This window comes from Micropterus salmoides, unplaced genomic scaffold, assembly GCF_014851395.1.
Source record: "Micropterus salmoides isolate LMB-PRFRI ecotype aquatic unplaced genomic scaffold, ASM1485139v1 Ms_hic_scaffold_21, whole genome shotgun sequence".
NCBI lineage: Eukaryota > Metazoa > Chordata > Actinopteri > Centrarchiformes > Centrarchidae > Micropterus > Micropterus salmoides.
In genome coordinates, this window is record NW_024041262.1 from 5902512 (window position 1) to 5919825 (window position 17314).

The 17314-nt window shown below is 39.5% G+C and overlaps 1 protein-coding gene across 1 annotated transcript; it reads right to left on the reverse strand.

Moving 5' to 3' along the window:
- Positions 1-226: 226 nt before the first annotated feature.
- On the reverse strand, positions 227-13610 carry unc13d (unc-13 homolog D (C. elegans)). The gene is made up of 34 exons (XM_038735448.1): positions 13458-13610; positions 12272-12298; positions 11262-11318; positions 11115-11171; positions 10925-11032; positions 10767-10826; positions 10535-10601; positions 9540-9720; positions 9415-9459; positions 9248-9319; positions 9098-9167; positions 8912-9016; positions 8576-8668; positions 8379-8479; positions 6722-6839; positions 5967-6088; positions 5774-5864; positions 5636-5692; positions 5425-5522; positions 5013-5064; positions 4796-4926; positions 4087-4204; positions 3838-3990; positions 3641-3736; positions 3346-3552; positions 3167-3241; positions 3005-3084; positions 2756-2870; positions 2430-2501; positions 2209-2292; positions 1994-2114; positions 1769-1892; positions 1428-1648; positions 227-644 (listed from the first exon to the last, which is right to left on the reverse strand). Exons 1-34 carry the CDS (start codon positions 13515-13517, stop codon positions 532-534), a joined length of 3351 nt encoding a protein of 1116 aa, XP_038591376.1. The 5' UTR covers positions 13518-13610; the 3' UTR covers positions 227-531.
- Between the last annotated feature and the right edge of the window lie 3704 nt (positions 13611-17314).

Consider the following 17314-nt stretch of genomic DNA (forward strand, 5'->3'; position numbering starts at 1 on the left):
GTTGTAGTAATCTTTGACATTTCAGTGTGTCAAATGTAGTCTAATATATATATTAAATTAATATATATATATATATATATATATATTTATATTATATATATATATATATATATTATATTATATATATAATATATATATATATATATATATATATATATAATATATTAATATTATATATATATATTATATATATATTATATATATATTTAATATATATATATATATATATATATATATATATTAATATATATATACATACATACATACACACACATAGTTACGTGATGTCATGCTTATCTCTTGCACTGATCAGGAAGCAGACAGAAATGTAAAGGTGTATGAGGTTTAAATGCAGGTGTGAAAGTGTTCATGATCACTGTGATGGTCTTTGCTAAAACCCACTCAGCATACTGTTCACACAAAACTCATCCAACACCAGTGTTTCCTTCTGAGTGGATTTTTCTTTGTTTTTGGTACAGATCATTAAAACAAATTGTATATTTTTGGAGGAAGAAACTGTCTGCGTGTTGGTTATGGTTGAATTCCCTCCAGCGACTGTTTCTCTCTCTGTCTTCGCTTCTTCACAAAGACCTGAGCCTCTCGCTCTCCTTTCCTGGCCTCCAGTAACCTCAGAATGCTGTCCTCTGCAAAATGTATACAGAGAAGCAAAGTTCAGACTTGCAGGATTGTCAGATTGGCACTTAGATTTGAATTTGCTATTTGAGTGATGCCAACATCATCTGAAAGAGACAACAAATTTCTAAAAACAGAATATGGCTCTGATGGTTTGAGCTGAATTGGAAACACTAGACACCAATTAATATCCCAAACGGACATTTTCACATTAACATTGCAGGTCTTTGACCATTTGATAAAGTGGGAGCACATGATAAAAAAGCAAAGGTTACTGTTTGTAGAAAGGCACTATATATTTTACCAAGGCCTCCCACAGGGCGTAATGTGACTGTTGGGATGCAAATTCATCAAATTCCAGGACAATAATAAAAACACAGGCCCGGTACAAATTGGTAGTAATAGATGCATCCTGCCGGTGGATAATCTGGCTGATGAGCTGCTAAATGCTTCACTGAACTAGAAATGGGATTGATGAGACTGCAGCTTGTGAACTACAACAGTAAAGCTACAAGCCATAGTACCAAAACAGTGAACTGAAAGACACTAAAACACTGCATAAAGTCTGGCCCCTTTTCACAGTAAACATAATAATTTGATCTACGGTTCATTTTAAAATATTGATTAGTGCAGCTTTAAGTCATGCTCCATAATAAGGTCTTGTGTTAGACTGTACACATTGCACACTGGGTAGAAAGGGGGGGGGGGGTTAATAGGTTAATCCAGTCATACCCTGATTCAAAATACAAATATAAAACGTGCTTCAGTGGTCTGAACCCACTGACAGATCTTACCATTAGGTTTAGGATGCATCAAAGGGAGGCGGATCTGAGCAGGGACAGCGTCTGGCAGTGAGCTGAGTCCATCTCCTTCCCTTCCTCCTGGAACTCCTGGTATGGACTTGAGAGCCAGGAAGGCCTCACCTTCAAAGTCATCTGTACTCAAGGTGTCGTGGTCCAGAACTGTCACCACCAGGCAAGCCCCTACAGCCTGGCACTGATCCAGGGATACCAGACTGTGATACAGAGGAGATAGAGAGCAGAGGATGGAGATGAAGGAGGTCAGAGACCTCTGGAAAGCGAGTGGCTGTACAGGTTCAGAGCGAACACTGAGCCGTGATAAGACGAGAACTTACAATTCAAAAGCCTCGTCAAAAAGGGGATTGAGGTCAGATCTTTTGATCTGAGTGCAGCGGGGCTCTACCTCGGGGAAATTGTGGTTAGGCTCCAGACACAGCTGCACAAACGGATCGCTAAAACCTGGAAAAACATTAGGCCATCAGGAAAGCTCACACAGCGAATAGCAAGGCACATTTGCTGTAACGTATCTACATGGCTGTGATTGTTCTGCGTGGTCTTACCATTAGAGTCCATCGGTAAGAGATTGACTGCATTCAACACCTCAATTCTGAGTCTTTGGTCTGATCTCCTGTAGGACGCGAGGAGGGTGACTGCACCGTATTTCTCTCCACTGTACGCTTTCTGTCGTGCATGCAGGAGAAACAAAGAAAGTTTGAACACCTAGCACGAGTTTGCCGTAGTCTTCAGAAGCGTTTGTCGCGGGAGGCTGTCTCACCTGCTCCAACATTTTCCTTTCAAGGAACTTCTCCACAAGCTGCCGGCTACTCAGAGAGTTGTGATTCAGGTAAGCTTTGAGAGACTGGACACACGGGACAGAAAGACAAAATATGAATGTTTTCACGTTTGTTTTCTATTCCATTCTTATGAAACTTGGACATGATAACAGCTACGATTCACTCAAATGAATCCCCTCTGTTGTGGTCTTCAGTTACTCGCCTTGTACTCATCAGAGTGGAGTGTAGTCAGGGGGAGCCCATTTCCCTCAGCGTGGAAACACTGCTCCAGGCACTGAAATTCAACAGGAAATAAAGTGTACCATGAAGCTTTGGCCCTCTGTAAACCCCAACATGTTGTTTTTACATGTCAGCTTTAGATGTGTGGGTTTATTTGGCTATAGTTTCCTCTCAGCAAGAAAGCTTGTTTCCCAAAATGTCAGACTGTTACTTTGTGGAAATCTTTCTGAGCTCGGAGCACACAGTAATTTACTACAAAAGCTCTCATCTGCCCTCAAAATGAAGACGGCCGCTTGGCTGAGGACCAACCTGCAGTGTGTACAGCAGTCTCTGGCAGAGCACCATGAGCCCTTCTTGCTGTTGATGCTGAGTCGCCACCTGGTAGAGGATCTTCACTGAGTTATTCCACAAAGGAGTCAGGAGACTGGACACAAGAGAAAAACACAATTTCATGAGGTGATGCAGAGTGAAAGGCTGGATTAAATCAACATGAATAACACCTGGGACCATCACAGCTCACAATGAAAGACGTGGTAAGGTGATAATCAGGCAATGTACCTGTTGAAGTTTTCCTGAACCAGGTTTTCATTCATATACTGCAGCTCTTGCTCCAGGTAGCGCATCAGAGGGGCTGCAGCCTAGAACAGAGAAGAGGCTAGATATCAAGCATGCATAAAAGGCATCTGTATTTGTGTTACACTGGCAGTGATGGTCACTTACATCCTCTGTGGACTTGGAGGGAATCCTCCGCCTGGTAGACATGCTTCTGACATGAGTCTCAATGTCTGTGTTTAACTGGAGCGACAGACAAAAGGGCAGATGGAGAGGTTATGTTGAAGGCTTTTCTATGCCTTTGAGGATTTACTGATAATCAAATGTTACGTGTTTATGTTACAAACCTTTTTCCCAAGAGTGTCTAAAGCAGAGCGAATCTCTCGGCTGAGGACACTCTGGGCTTGCTGAAGCTGTGAGGGCAGAGTGTTGTGGAACTGGCTTTCCCCTATGACATTTTGGGTCAGATCTCGAAGCCCTGCCCATTTCAGCTGCGTAGGGAGACGGGTCAGCACTGACCGTAAGTGCTCCAAGTCATTCACCACCACACACAGCTACAGACGGAGGAGAAAGATTTGAGATGTGTATTATTCAGCATTAGGAATATTTCTAGTCAAGTCTTTTCTCCTCGCCTGCGCTTACCATGTTGATGGCGCTGCCGTGGTCGGAGTTCTCCGACAGCACCCTGACCCTCTCCTTCAGGATGTGACAGTAGTTCACCACAATCTTACACACATCCTATAAACACAGATCACAGCCAACTGTCAGCATCGCCACACTCCGAGCATCTGACCAGCATAGCATTTGATTAGGACCATGTTAATGGAAGAATGCTGCACCTCAGTGAGCTTAACCATGAGCATGAAGGCCTCCTCGGGGTCGGGCCAGGACAGCTGCTCCCACAGCTGGCAGATAGGCTGGATACATGCCACCAGGTCCACTGCTGAGGAACTGTGTTTTATGGGCACGGCGCCTGACTGCAGGGGCTGGAGCTGAGGGGGAAGTTTAAAAAAACTATGATTATGCTGCCTGTGGATGAAATAAACAATGTTTATTATAATAGTAAAGCATCAAAACATGAGTGTTACCTGGTCTACCTGCACAGCCCTCTCCACCCTGTCCTTAGTTGTGCTGAATGCCTTGTTCAGCCAGTAAGGCAGCGCCTCTCTGAAGCCCTCTTGAAAGTTCGTCAGCTCAAGTAATCCCCTGAAACAACAATAAAAACATTTTGATGTTTTTTTCCAGTAAATATGGTGGGAGTGTTTTTCTGGTTTTAGTTGCAGCTTGTAGAGCGGTGATTCCCAGCTAGGGGTACTTATGCCGTTTGCAGGAGGTATGTGGAAAGATTGTGGAGTAGCTGTACTAATTAGATAAAATATAAATTGTGATTTGATCATAAGCATCCAAATACTGTTAAATAGTGTGAGGCTGATCTTTAGTAAATGTATTATCACAATAAACGAGTAAGCTACCAGCTACATTAGGCCAACAGCACACAGTACCTACCAAGCAGCTTAAAAAATAATCAAAGTCATCTGTAGACAGTGAAAGTGCATGAGAACTAGCTAGTAAACTGGCAGAGATAGTTAGCTAAAAGTAATGGCTAAGCTTTGAAAATGATTTATTATTTGGAAATTATTAGCAAAAATGGAAACCTATAAAAATAATTACCTAAAGGTAATTATGCTGAAGGACTGCTGACCTCATCTGATAGGGAGATCAGGAAGGGGAAAAGCTCTCAGACAAAGAAGTCTGGGAATAACGGCTGTAGAGTACAGTGTGAGTATGATCACTGACCTTTTCTGTAAGAAAGCCTTGTCTTTGTGGATAGCCTGCAGGCTCAGGTACACGGGGAACAGGCTGTTGGCCAGAGCCTGCTCCATCTGACCCTCAATCAGGGATAAGATATCCCTTACCTCCTTAGCAAGCTAGGGAGAAAAGATGAGATAAGATTGATTCATTAAAAATAAATCAGTCAAGAAAGCTGGAGGCTGAGGGAAAATGTTCCACTTACCAGGGAGTCAAACTTCTTATAGACAACAGTGAACACATCCACTTGCACGGCACTATAATGATGAGAAAAAACATGCTGATTCAAGACTAAAAAACATACCTAGGGCTATATGGTTTGATCATATATAATGCCAGCCCAAAGCTCTCACAGACATTTTGACTTGCCATAGCAGGAAAAGTACAGGTCTAACTAATAACATTAACTATAAATGCCTCCATTTAAGTGTCCCAGTAAGCCATTCCAGTAAGCCAGCATTCACAATGCAAGGACCCTGGAACTGACAAACCTGAATGGAAGGCAGCCGTGATCAATGTTTATAAATTAAACCTGATTACACTAAGTCAGTATGTCTGTCTATTACCAGAGAAAAGTCAACGCTAGTACTTCCTGTAGTCCAATTGTTCCACTTTACCTGACAAATACTTGATTCCAGACATCCTTGTTGTGTTTTATGTCTTCCTGCACCTCCCCAATCAAACTGGAGAGGGCGCTAACAATCTCTGACAGCTCCTGTATGTCAGCATGGTGCAACAATAATACTTTAATATTATGAAATAAAACCCAGAAACTGCAACACCCTCAATTCAAAATACAATGTGAAGGCCTTCATGATGTGCTCGTACCTTAGTCATTGGCTGATGCAAACCCTTTTTTATGGTAAACCACTCCTGTGTACCTGTCTGATATAAAAGTCATATTATAAGTAATTAAAGACTCACAATATACATACTGTTGGTAATAATCTCAGTGTGATTATTGACCTGTATGGCGTCACTGATCTCATCATGTAACTCAAACTGAGCTGGGTTCAGTTTCTGAAATGCCTGAGTTTTACAGATCTGGACCAAGATTCTGGGGGGGAAAAACACATTCATGAAATGTACTTAATCTATGTATTTCATTACAACTAGTATGTCAGCAATTATACATGCAAACATGTATGACTATGTGTACCTGAGCAGTGTGTGTAGTTTCGGAGTAGCTTTGGGAGTTGGGGGGAAGATGTCTCTGTATTTGGCCACCAAACACAGTCCATACTGCAGGAAACCATGAAGAGAGTCCCCAAGTTCCTGTTTCTGTAAACAGTATGACAGCTTTCTCAACACTCATGTGTGCTTAGTTATTAACTGCTGGTTTCTTTTGAATGTTTTAGTTAAAAAAAAACAGGAAGACCTGGCATGAATGCACTGTCAACCGTCTACAAACAGTCTACAGCTCCTTTTTCTTAAGTAATCTATTGATATCACGGTGTAAAAATCTTAAGGATATTGAAGTAAAAGTCCTGCATTCATAATTTTACTTTTAGAAGCAGTAGCAGTAAAACATCCAAAATAAAAGTATTTTTTCATGGCCACCACAAACATATTGGATTATTACTGCTGAAACAGTAACATGTAAGCAGGATTTTATAGCTGGTTCAGGTAGAACTAATTTGAACTAATATAAATAAAGGTGGGTAGTATAATCTGTAACAATGGATCCTATTTTATGAACCAAACACATGCATCTCTTTCTGTAAAGTAACCAGTAAGAATAGTCAAATAAATTGTAGTAGAGTTATAAAGTAAAAAAAATTCAGCTTCTAAAATGTAGTGAAATATAAGTATAGTATTGCAGTACTCCTCACCTCAAAATTGCACATAAGTACAGTACTTGAGAAATTGTACTTTGTTACATTCCACCAGTGACAATGAAGTGAGGATTTATACCTGTTGGTACGGCAGCTCCTGCTGATGCCAGTGGTACTCTATACTGGTTAGCTGCTGGAGCAGCACAGACGAGTCCACTTCTAAACTCTGGTACAGCTTACTGTAAGCCACCCACTTCCTGTCAGGGATACACAAACACAGACACAGAAGTGCAACAGAAAGACAACGTGGTTACATAGACCTCTATTGTGCTATCAATAGAAATATCTCTGGATATTGATATACATTGGCAACTGAATGTGAAATAAACATTTAACACAATTTATAATTAATTTGATATTATTTGATATATGGAGCAGAATTAAACTTTGTTCCACTGTTATGTTTTTCAGGCAACTCCAACTCAAATGTGTAAAACAAAACCATCCGTTATTTATGAACCCTATTTCGAGAAAGGTTGGGATATTTTCCAAAATGCAAAAAAAATCTGGGATTTGTTGATTCACATGAACCTTTCTTTACGTGACAAAAGTGCAAAGAAAATATTTTCAGTAGTTTTACTGACCAGCGAATTTCATGCCTGCAACACACTCAACAAAAGTTCCCTTGATGGCAACATATTTACCAATATATGCCTCTGCATCAATGGTAGCCCCACACACATGCGACTCACCCATGCCATCGGCACTGATGCACCCCCATACCATCACAAATGCAGACTTTTACACCTTTAGCTGATAACAACTTGGATAGAAAATGTAAAACAAGCTGAAGTGTGTACTCATCTGACCACAGCACATGGTTCCACTGTCTTTAGGTCCACCTGAGATGACCTCGGGCCCAGGGAACTCTGCGGTGTTTCTGCATACAATTGATATATGGCTTTCTCCTTGCGTACAGTTTCAGGTTGCATTTCTGGGTGCGGAGGCGGGCTGTACACTGAGCCCATGTGGCTATCTTTTTCTCAGAAGCATGATGATTTCTTAGGCAGTGCTGCCTGAGGGTAAAGATGTCTTCAAATTCCCTGAATCTTTTCACAATATTATGTACTGTTGACTTTGAAAGACCTATATTCTCTGAAATCTTGCGTAGAGAAATGTTCCCTTTGAAGTGACTGAACAATTTTCTCATGAATTTTGGCACAAAGAGGTGAGTCACGACCCATCCTTACTTGCAAAGACTGAGCCTGTGGCTTTTATATCCAATCATGACACCTCACCTGTTACCAGCTAGTTTGCACTTTTCAATCTTGTTTTAACTCTGTTCCAATTTTTTGTTGAATGTTGCAGGCATGAAATACTAACTTTGTTTAGATTTATAAAATACAGCTACACTGGTCATTGAAACTATTAAAAAATCTTTTCTTTGTACTTTTGTCAGTTAAATAAAGGTTCATGTGAGTAAACAAATCCCAGATTTTTGTTTTTATTGCCTTGTGAAAACTATCACAACTTTTCTGGAAACGTAAGTGGAATCATTCATTTGAACTGCATATTTATGTAAAATATGATCATACAGATCCTGAAAGCAGATAAATTATAAAATTGAATATTGCCCTGCCCTAAAGAAACATAATTTGTCCAGACAACAATGTTGAATTCACTATAAATCTTATTTACAGCGTATATCTTAACATATTTAATATTATATTATGTTGCTGTCTAAACACTCTCATATGATCTGCTATAAGTATGCTTGATATTAACATGGTGCTTACGCCAGATCCTGGAGAAAAGGTGAGAGGTCATTCTGCGTAGCATAGAGCTCCAGCAGAATCTGAGCCTCGCCACACAATGCCCCTTTCCACGGAGCAGAACTCTGACAGGGACGAAACAACAGGTGTAAGGTAAGAAGAGAGTAAGAACAGTAAGAGCTTTAAATCTAACAACAAATGAAAGCCTGCTTGTCCTTTACCTTTTGCTTGGACATGTAAGCGTGAACAAACTGCTGCAGAATCCCACAGTAGTTGATGTAAGAATTACGCCCGGCACTCAGCGTCCCGTCTCTCTGTCAGCCACAACGCACAAATCCAGTCTTAAAGTTGCTCTACTTGTTTCTCACACTTGAATGCTGGTGTCACTAACTTCACTGGAGGCCATATATTCTAGTTGCTCTTTTTGCACAAATTTCACCATGAAAGACCAGCACTTGACATTTCATTGGTGCACATTGTTTTTACACACAGAAAAGTTATACAATGTACATAAAACCAACGCAGTGTTACAGGATGAGAATGTACTTTTTCTTTACCGCTTTGTGGATGAACTTGAGATTCAGGTGACACTGACCGCGATCAGGATACGTCTCTGTCCTGGGCTCCAGATTGTACCAGTTATCTTCGCAACAGTGAAGATCCTAAAGTGATATAGTGGTATTAGACTGGGAAGACAGTGAAGAGTAAACTAGCAGATTTGAAATTGTAATTACATTTACTACCTTCAGTTTTAGAACAATCTTTCCTAAAAAGTCATCTGTGCCTTTCTCCTTTTTGGCCTCTTTGATCATCCTAAACAGGTGCAAGTACAAAAGTTCAACTGCTTTGCTTGGTTAACTGTTTGTGTGTGAGTCATAGTGAGAGTGTAATACCTTCTTAAACTATTAAAGTTGGATTTGATCTCCTCTAGTTTCTGAGTGAGTGAAACCTCTTCGTCCTTATCCCTGAAACGGAAATGGCTCTGTTAAGTTGACTGTCACGAAGAGGAATATTTCAAAGCAGGAAAAAAAAAAATTGGAGCTCTGGATGTGTTCCTCACCACATCTCGAGGTGGAAGCTGGCGCCAACGATGTCTGCAAACTCTCTAAACCAAAAGGAAACATTTTTAAGGAAGAGAAATTTCAACCTGGTTCACTTGACATAAACACACACGTTTACACTCACAGTATGAAGGTTTGGTTCCAGATGGGGTTAAGAGTCTGCTTTTTTATGTCTGTCTGGTAGATTTTGTCATCTGATACAGCGTCCTTTACAACAGATTTACAGGGTTTGGCTCTGGACCGGCGCGTTCGACTCTCCTCCTCGTCCTCCAGTATGGTCAGCATGCAGTACGGGTCACTGAAACCTGATAAGTAGTTGACTCAAGTCACAGAGTGCAGCAATATGTAACATGACATTATTTCATAATTCAAAGATAATAAGAGACTACTCCACGGGTGAACAAATCAGAAATTGAAGACCACACAACACAGTCGACAAGAAGTGAAAGCGAAGAATTAAATGTCCATATCATGAAGGAATCGGCCATGATAGGGAAACACCTGTACTTTCACAGTTCAACTACAGAGTCACTTATAAATATCATCTGAAGAAACAATCACAATAATTAATTAAAAGTGCTAAATCCTAATAATTTCATCAAGCTAAAATGCTAATGCTAATATTCTGATGTTCAGCATGCATCATTTTTATCCTGTTCACAGTTTTAATTTGCATGTTAGCATGCTAAGATTTGCAAATTAGTGTAGCATAGTTCAGCTGAGGCTCATTCAGGTACAGTATTTGGTTGAAAACCGATGGATTCGACACTTTTTGGTCAAATGACGACGCCTGAGGAAAAATCAGTAATCATCAACATCGTTGCAGTTCTTCCTAAGGGGAACATAAACGTCTGTGCCAAAATTCAATGGCAATACATCCAAAAGTTGTGGAGGCACCTCACTCTCTGCCTGTGGCGTTAGATGAAAAGTCAGGGGATCACCGTAGCCATTAGGATTCATCTTCAGGGGACAATGAATGAAAGTACTAATGTCCATGGTAGTCCGACCAATAGTAGTTGAGGCACTCACTCTGGCCCAAAGACGTGGACCAATCAACTAACCGATGGTCATCATATCATTGCCGATTGTATGGTCTGCAGAGGTAAAGCAAGAACTCACCACTGACATCTTTTCCCAGGATTCCTTTGGCTTCCTTTACAGTGGCCATCAGACAGTATACCGGGGGCTGTAAGGGTCAGATTGTTATTTACATACGTTGGTTCTCAGAAACTTATAGCTGCCCCAGACATGCACATGACCTCATTTCTGGTAAAGTAAATGGAAGGTGGAAAGTTAAGTGTGCTAGGTACTATAAAATATGTACACAAACATGCTGACTTCCTTTTCTCACCTCTGTGCTCTGTACTTTCTCCATCAGACTGTTGTGCTCTGACTCTGTCATAGTGAAAGCCTGTTAGGTAGGACAGACAGAAAACAACAATCTCTGTAATCACTCATACACCATCACCGCAGCGGATTTATTGGTGGTGTTAAAGCTGAGGTGTTTACCTCCTTGATGTATTGGTGAAGCTGGCTATCTGTGAAAACCTCAGTTGATGGTGGGTTGCCCATTTTATGAGCGATGGTGTAGATCAGCTCCTTATACAGAGGCTTCAGCTTTGAACAGAAATAAACAGAGTGAGAGCTTGGTTGGGAAAAAAAACATTCTGTGTGAGGTACAGCATGTGAGTGACGATACCTCCAGTTCCTTGTGTCTTCGTGCTTTCTCCTCTGGGTTTTCCTCTTCTTTAAAATCCTAAAGGGAAAGAGCAGCTCTTTTTCTAAATGATTCTGTTTAAATTAAGATATTCTAGGGCTAAATTTGAGGACACAGAGTGCCGCCTACCCTCCTTTCTCGCATTTTCCTTGTTAACCCCAGTTTCCGTCCATGGGCAGGTGACAACTGACAAGAGAAAGACAGAAAAAGACACAAGTCAGCCGTGACCAAACAGATACTTTAAGACCATATCAGTGACTTCACATGTTGTAGGCTGTTTATTGAAAATCATCAATAACTGTTGACTGTTCTCCAAACAAAGCTGTAGCCATTGGTTTCTATTCATTTCCATACAGTATACCGTTTTGTTCATAGACTCTTGAAACTTGCTTGAGTTGTGTAATCCATCACAGTGAACACTAAAGGTCTTCTCCGTACTAGTATTTCATTTCCATGAAGTTGGGGGACTAGTGAGAAACAGCTTATAAAAAGCAATGCACCAGGGGCCCAGATATCCTGATTTTAATCCAAAGCTCCAAAAATGATCTCACTTAAAGCAATTCAGTGGTGTCTTTTCGTAGACACTTCCTCCTTGGTAAATGTCTTTCAAACTCTACAACAATCCTGTAACACAGGCTTTCTGTTAAAAATGTGCAGTCACAACGCTCAAGCCAAGATAACGCCTGGTGATGCCATCAGGTGTTATCTGCTCTTAATCTTCATTTATTAAAACAAATTGTTGAAATGTGCTATAAAAATAAACTTGCCTCACCTTAAACTAGATTACCACTCAACATAATGGACTACACAACTCAAAGAAGTTTTAAGAGTCTGTTAACTGATATTTTAGCCACGCCGGCAGCATGCCTCTAGGGATGTCACTGTCTGTCTGTCAGTCTGTTGGTTGGTCGTTTCACCACTGTGATTCACATTAAAATATCTCAAAACTTTGTACAGTCATCCATGGTCAGGATGAATCCTTTATGCAGTAAAATTAAGTAGTAAGTAGTAAAAAACAAGGAGCTAAAACTTGAATAAAAAAGAGTGGTTTGGTCCATTAAGACAAATCTTCTATAAGAAATACAGAAGAAATTACACTTTAAAATGCAAGGTTGCAGCCAGCAGCTGATGTGTTTTACCTGTCTCAGTCTTGTTAAGCCATGTTCCTAGAAAACAGAGGATAAAGGTGCTCATGTGTAAATACAGGGAATCTATTAACAATCTCAAAGTACGTAGATTCGAACCATTGTTAAAAAAAAGTGTAGTGAGCATAATATTAATGTAAAAGAATGTAAACAGTACTTTTGTAAATGTAAAATCTAAATGCTTAGCTGAATGGAGCAGGAAAATAAATTAAAAATCTTTATGGGAAAGTGAAAAGAAGACATTTTAATCAGTGTATTTAGAGCAGGGCTGCAACTACTACAAGTTATCTGTTAATCTGTTGATTATTTTCTAGATTAATTGTTTGGTCTATAAAATGTTCTAATCTAATAAAGATCGCTAGGATCTAGAAACCCTCATGTTTTTGATTGCTGATAAGGTCTGCTGTTGTAAGGGACTTCCTCTATTGCTGCTGATGAAACTGACTTAGAGGCAACAACACACTCAATATTCAAACCAAGGACATTCACCTGGAAGGGAATGACTGGTAACCCATCCTAAAAATAGGTATGCAAAATACACCTCTACCCAGCCACATCACACACATACACACAGTGACGCATAACCATTTACATTTTGTTTGCATAATCATGCAGTTGTAGCAATGTTGCAAAACTCTGTAAAGATATTGTGCACTCAAAACATGTTTCAGTTTACCTCAGAAATAGCATAGTCTCCTACAAATGTGTTAACTGTCAACAACTGCAACATACTGAGAAGTCTGTATGGCTTCTTCCGTGACACACATGCTTCATTCTGCATCATCTGATCCAAGCAAACATCTAAAACAGTTGTGAATCATAGTCACAACATCTTGAAATAGCCATTTGGGACACCATGACTCAGTATTTGGGTGCAAATTTGTAACACCATTTAAAATCATCGGACAATTTTAGATTGGGGGAAAAAAACAAGAAATGAAAATGATCAGCTGAAGGCCTGACCATCTGTGCAGAAATGATAAAAACAAAACCTAGAGATGCAAAACCCCTTCAGAACAGAAGTAGATCCTATTTTAATATATTTGACAGCATCATCAGTATGACCATCACCACAGTGCCATATAACAAGGTGGTTGGTAACTGGCAGAGAGCCAAAATGAAACAAATATTTAGTCAATTTCAGAAATTTCAATATATACAAATGCGCTGTAGTTCATACCTGTTCAGGTGTTTGCAGTAGATTATCCCCTGTGCTGGTGGGTTCACTTTGACTCGACATAATGATGCTAATATTTGACACACAGACAGGAGTCTGTGTAAGCTGCTGTGCTTGTGTGTGAGATAAGGAAGCTGTGTGAGAAAGATGTAGTTCGATGAACTATCACACAGCAGCCGGAAGTCATCACTTCCTGTAGAAGGTGGTAACGTCAAGAACTGTGACTTATGCCTTTTTCCTCATGTGGTGCCCTCCATTTTGTCTGAATGCAAAATAACAGATCTCTCTCTCTCTCCAGTGTTTTTTAGAAAACACAAAGCTGAACACACACGGGAACTACTAGCCAAAGCACAAACCCAAACTTACACAAATTCCTTGTTTACTCCTTGTTTGTAATCATAGTTAGGGTTTTGCATGTGACGTTGCTGCCCAGGCCTACTGTTATTATTTAACTGTTAGCATCATGACCATGGACGCCATGATAAATCTAATCTCTTGTTTTTATTTTGTATTTGACACTTTTTTTTAAATGTCTTATTATGTTGACCTTATGTTTTATTTAAAGAACTTTGAATTACCTTGTTGTTGAAATGTGCTATAAAAATAAACTTGCCTCACCTTAAACTAGATTACCACTCAACATAATGGACTACACAACTCAAAGAAGTTTTAAGAGTCTGTTAACTGATATTTTAGCCACGCCGGCAGCATGCCTCTAGGGATGGCACTGTCTGTCTGTCAGTCTGTTGGTTGGTCGTTTCACCACTGTGATTCACATTAAAATATCTCAAAACTTTGTACAGACATCCATGGTCAGGATGAATCCTTTATGCAGTAAAATTAAGTAGTAAAAAACAAGGAGCTAAAACTTGAATAAAAAAGAGTGGTTTGGTCCATTAAGACAAATCTTCTATAAGAAATAAATGCTTAGCTGAATGGAGCAGGAAAATAAATTAAAAATCTTTATGGAAAAGTGAAAAGAAGACATTTTAATCAGTGTATTTAGAGCAGGGCTGCAACTACTACAAGTTATCTGTTAATCTGTTGATTATTTTCTAGATTAATTGTTTGGTCTATAAAATGTTCTAATCTAATAAAGATCACTAGGATCTAGAAACCCTCATGTTTTTGATTGCTGATAAGGTAAATCTAATCTCACATGACGAATGATTAACTGCAGAAGAATGAGGTAATGAGGCGCCATGTAACATGAGAGCAGTCACTCTGTGGTTTGGGTTGGTTTGCCCCAGTTTCTATATCTATTTCTGTATCTGTATATCTGTTTCTACACACCTTTCTACAGTTTTACTGACCATTGCGCTTGTAAAATGGGGGTACATTTTGTCACCATCTGGATTAGCTGTTGAAATCTAAAATTACAAAACTTATTAAACTAACCACAAAGAGAAATATGTAACAACTTGTACGATAATTAAATATTTCCACACCTCATTACAATTTGTTTGTACATGAAGGTGATTTTTCCTTAAATGTGAAAAATGATTTAAACTCAACTGCTTGTATATATTCTATTACATGTTTTGTTTACTGTAATTATAATACTGCAATACTTTTGTGCTAAGTAGTTGACTCTGTTTAGCTATTTCAGCAAGCTAGTTAGGTAGCTAGTTAAGCTTGCTCTTATACTTATCTTACACCATTGTAAAAAAACAAAAACAAAATGGTATAGTGTTAGTGTAGTATTAATGTAAAATAACTTAAACAGTAGATTTACTTTGTACATGTAAAATCAAAATTCTTAGATATATAGCGAAAAATATGGGACAATATAAAAAATATTTTATGTAGGGCTGCAACTAACGATTGTTTTCATTAGCCTATCCATTAATATTTTTATCTGATTATTTAGTAGATTAAAGAATGCCTGTCAAAATTTTGCCCAATTGACATATTCAAATTGCTTGTTTTGTCTGACCAATGTACATAATCTCCTGTGGAACCAGGTTCCAGTTTGGGTTCAGGAGGCAGACACCATCTCCACATTTAAGAGTAGGCTTAAGACTTTCCTCTTTGATAAAGCTTATAGTTAGGGCTGGCTCAGGTGAGTCCTGAACCATCCCTTAGTTATGCTGCTATAGGCCTAGACTGCCGCAGCACTTCCCATGATGCACTGAGCTCCTCTCTCCTCTACTTTCTCTCCCTCTGTATGCAACCTCATCCCATTATTGCATGTTACTAACACAACTTCTCCCCTTTCCGGTAGTCTTGTGCTTTCTCGTCCCTCTCCTCTCTCCTCCTATCACTTCCTGCAGGTGTTTCTGGCTCTGGAGCTGTGGAGTCTGGATCTGTGGTTGCGAGTCACCTGCTGCCCCTGTGTTCCTGCTCGACACCCTCTGCTACAACAACTATTGTTACTAGTCCTATTGTGATTATTACTGTTGTTATTATCATTACCATTACTATAAATATCTGTACTATGATTCAGTCAGTCTGTAGCAACATCACCTTTACTGTCTGTACTTCTGTGTGTATATTGTGTAGGCTGCTACTCCCTACCCCCCATTCCTCACTCCCTCTGATAAGGAGGAGATATGGCTATTTCCCTCCCTCTCTCTCTCCCTCACCCCCAACCGGCCAAAGCAGATGGTTTCTGCCTCTTAAAAGGAAGTTTTTCCTTGCCTCTGTCACCTAGTGCTTGCTCTTGGTGGGAACTGTTGGATTTCTGTAAATAACGTCACAGAGTACGGTCTAGACCTGCTCTTTTATGAAAAGCGTTCAGAGATAACTGTAGTTGTGATTTGGCGTTATATAAATAAAACTGAATTGAATCGAACCCAAAGAAACTCAAATTCCACCGCCATAAAAGACAAACCAGCAAATATGTTCTTTCCAGAGGCAACAACAAGTGAATTTGTTGCATTTTTACTTGAAATGATAACTTTATTAAAGTAGTTTAGACTCTGTGTGTGTGTGTGTGTGTGTGTAGTCAGAGAAAGACAAGGGCCAGACAGACAAAGACCTCCACTGTTGTTTGTCAATCCACATCATGAATGTGTGTCTTGTTGCGTCTTTCACAAGTATGTGGGTACTTTTGCAACCTGACCGCTCTCCCTTCCTTGACTCATTCTGAGAAGCCCTGCTCCTTACCGTAAGAGGCACAGGCCTTATACTGGGCATGCACAAGAAATCATACAGTAAATGTTATGGCACTGTCCTATTCCTACAACTAAGCATTTAAAGTGTTTGTGTGTCCCTCTGTTTGACATAATATTGTCATATTGGCCTGTAACTTATCTGGAACAGATTATCTGCCTCTTGAGTGGGTGGGAATCGCTCTGTCACCATGAAATAAGAATTCACTCTTTTAACAGATGTAAATCTAACTTTTTCAAAAAACTTAACCAACTGTTGTGCCAAAGCCAATCTATTCTTGGCAAAAACATTTCAGAAAAAAAACACTGGAGATGTACCATCTAGTTTTCAAGGGGGTCCTGACCAAAGACATACAACAACAGAAGACAAAACAATATGCAGCAAACAACAGACATAGTTACAGTTACAATGTGACTCATTAAAAAAATGCAAAAACAAAACACACTCACTCAGGCACCATGCCCACGGCACAGAATTTAGACACCCACACTAGTGTTAAAACAGTACAGTATGACAGTAAGTAAAATGAAATTTAACAGGAGCATTCTGTTGTGAGGTGAGCGGTAAGAGCATTTTGAGCATTTTTTAATTAACCTAGATAACACAGAGATTGGTTCCAGTTCCAGTCTCTAGGAATCTTAAAGTTGAATTCTTTTTGTCCTTTTTCAAGTGAAGTTTTTGGAACATGAAAGAGGAGATGGTTACTGAAGAGAAAAAATAGGATTAGAATTATGAATAGCTGTTGT

Coding starts and splice junctions, on each gene's coding strand:
- unc13d (XM_038735448.1), bottom strand. CDS start 13,517: ATGTCGAGTCAAAGTGAACCCACCAGCACAGGGGATAATCTACTGCAA. Junction 9,168..9,247: donor AACTTTAATAGTTTAAGAAG/GTATTACACTCT, acceptor GCACCTGTTTAG/GATGATCAAAGAGGCCAAAA. Junction 5,523..5,635: donor TGCATCAGCCAATGACTAAG/GTACGAGCACAT, acceptor GCTGACATACAG/GAGCTGTCAGAGATTGTTAG.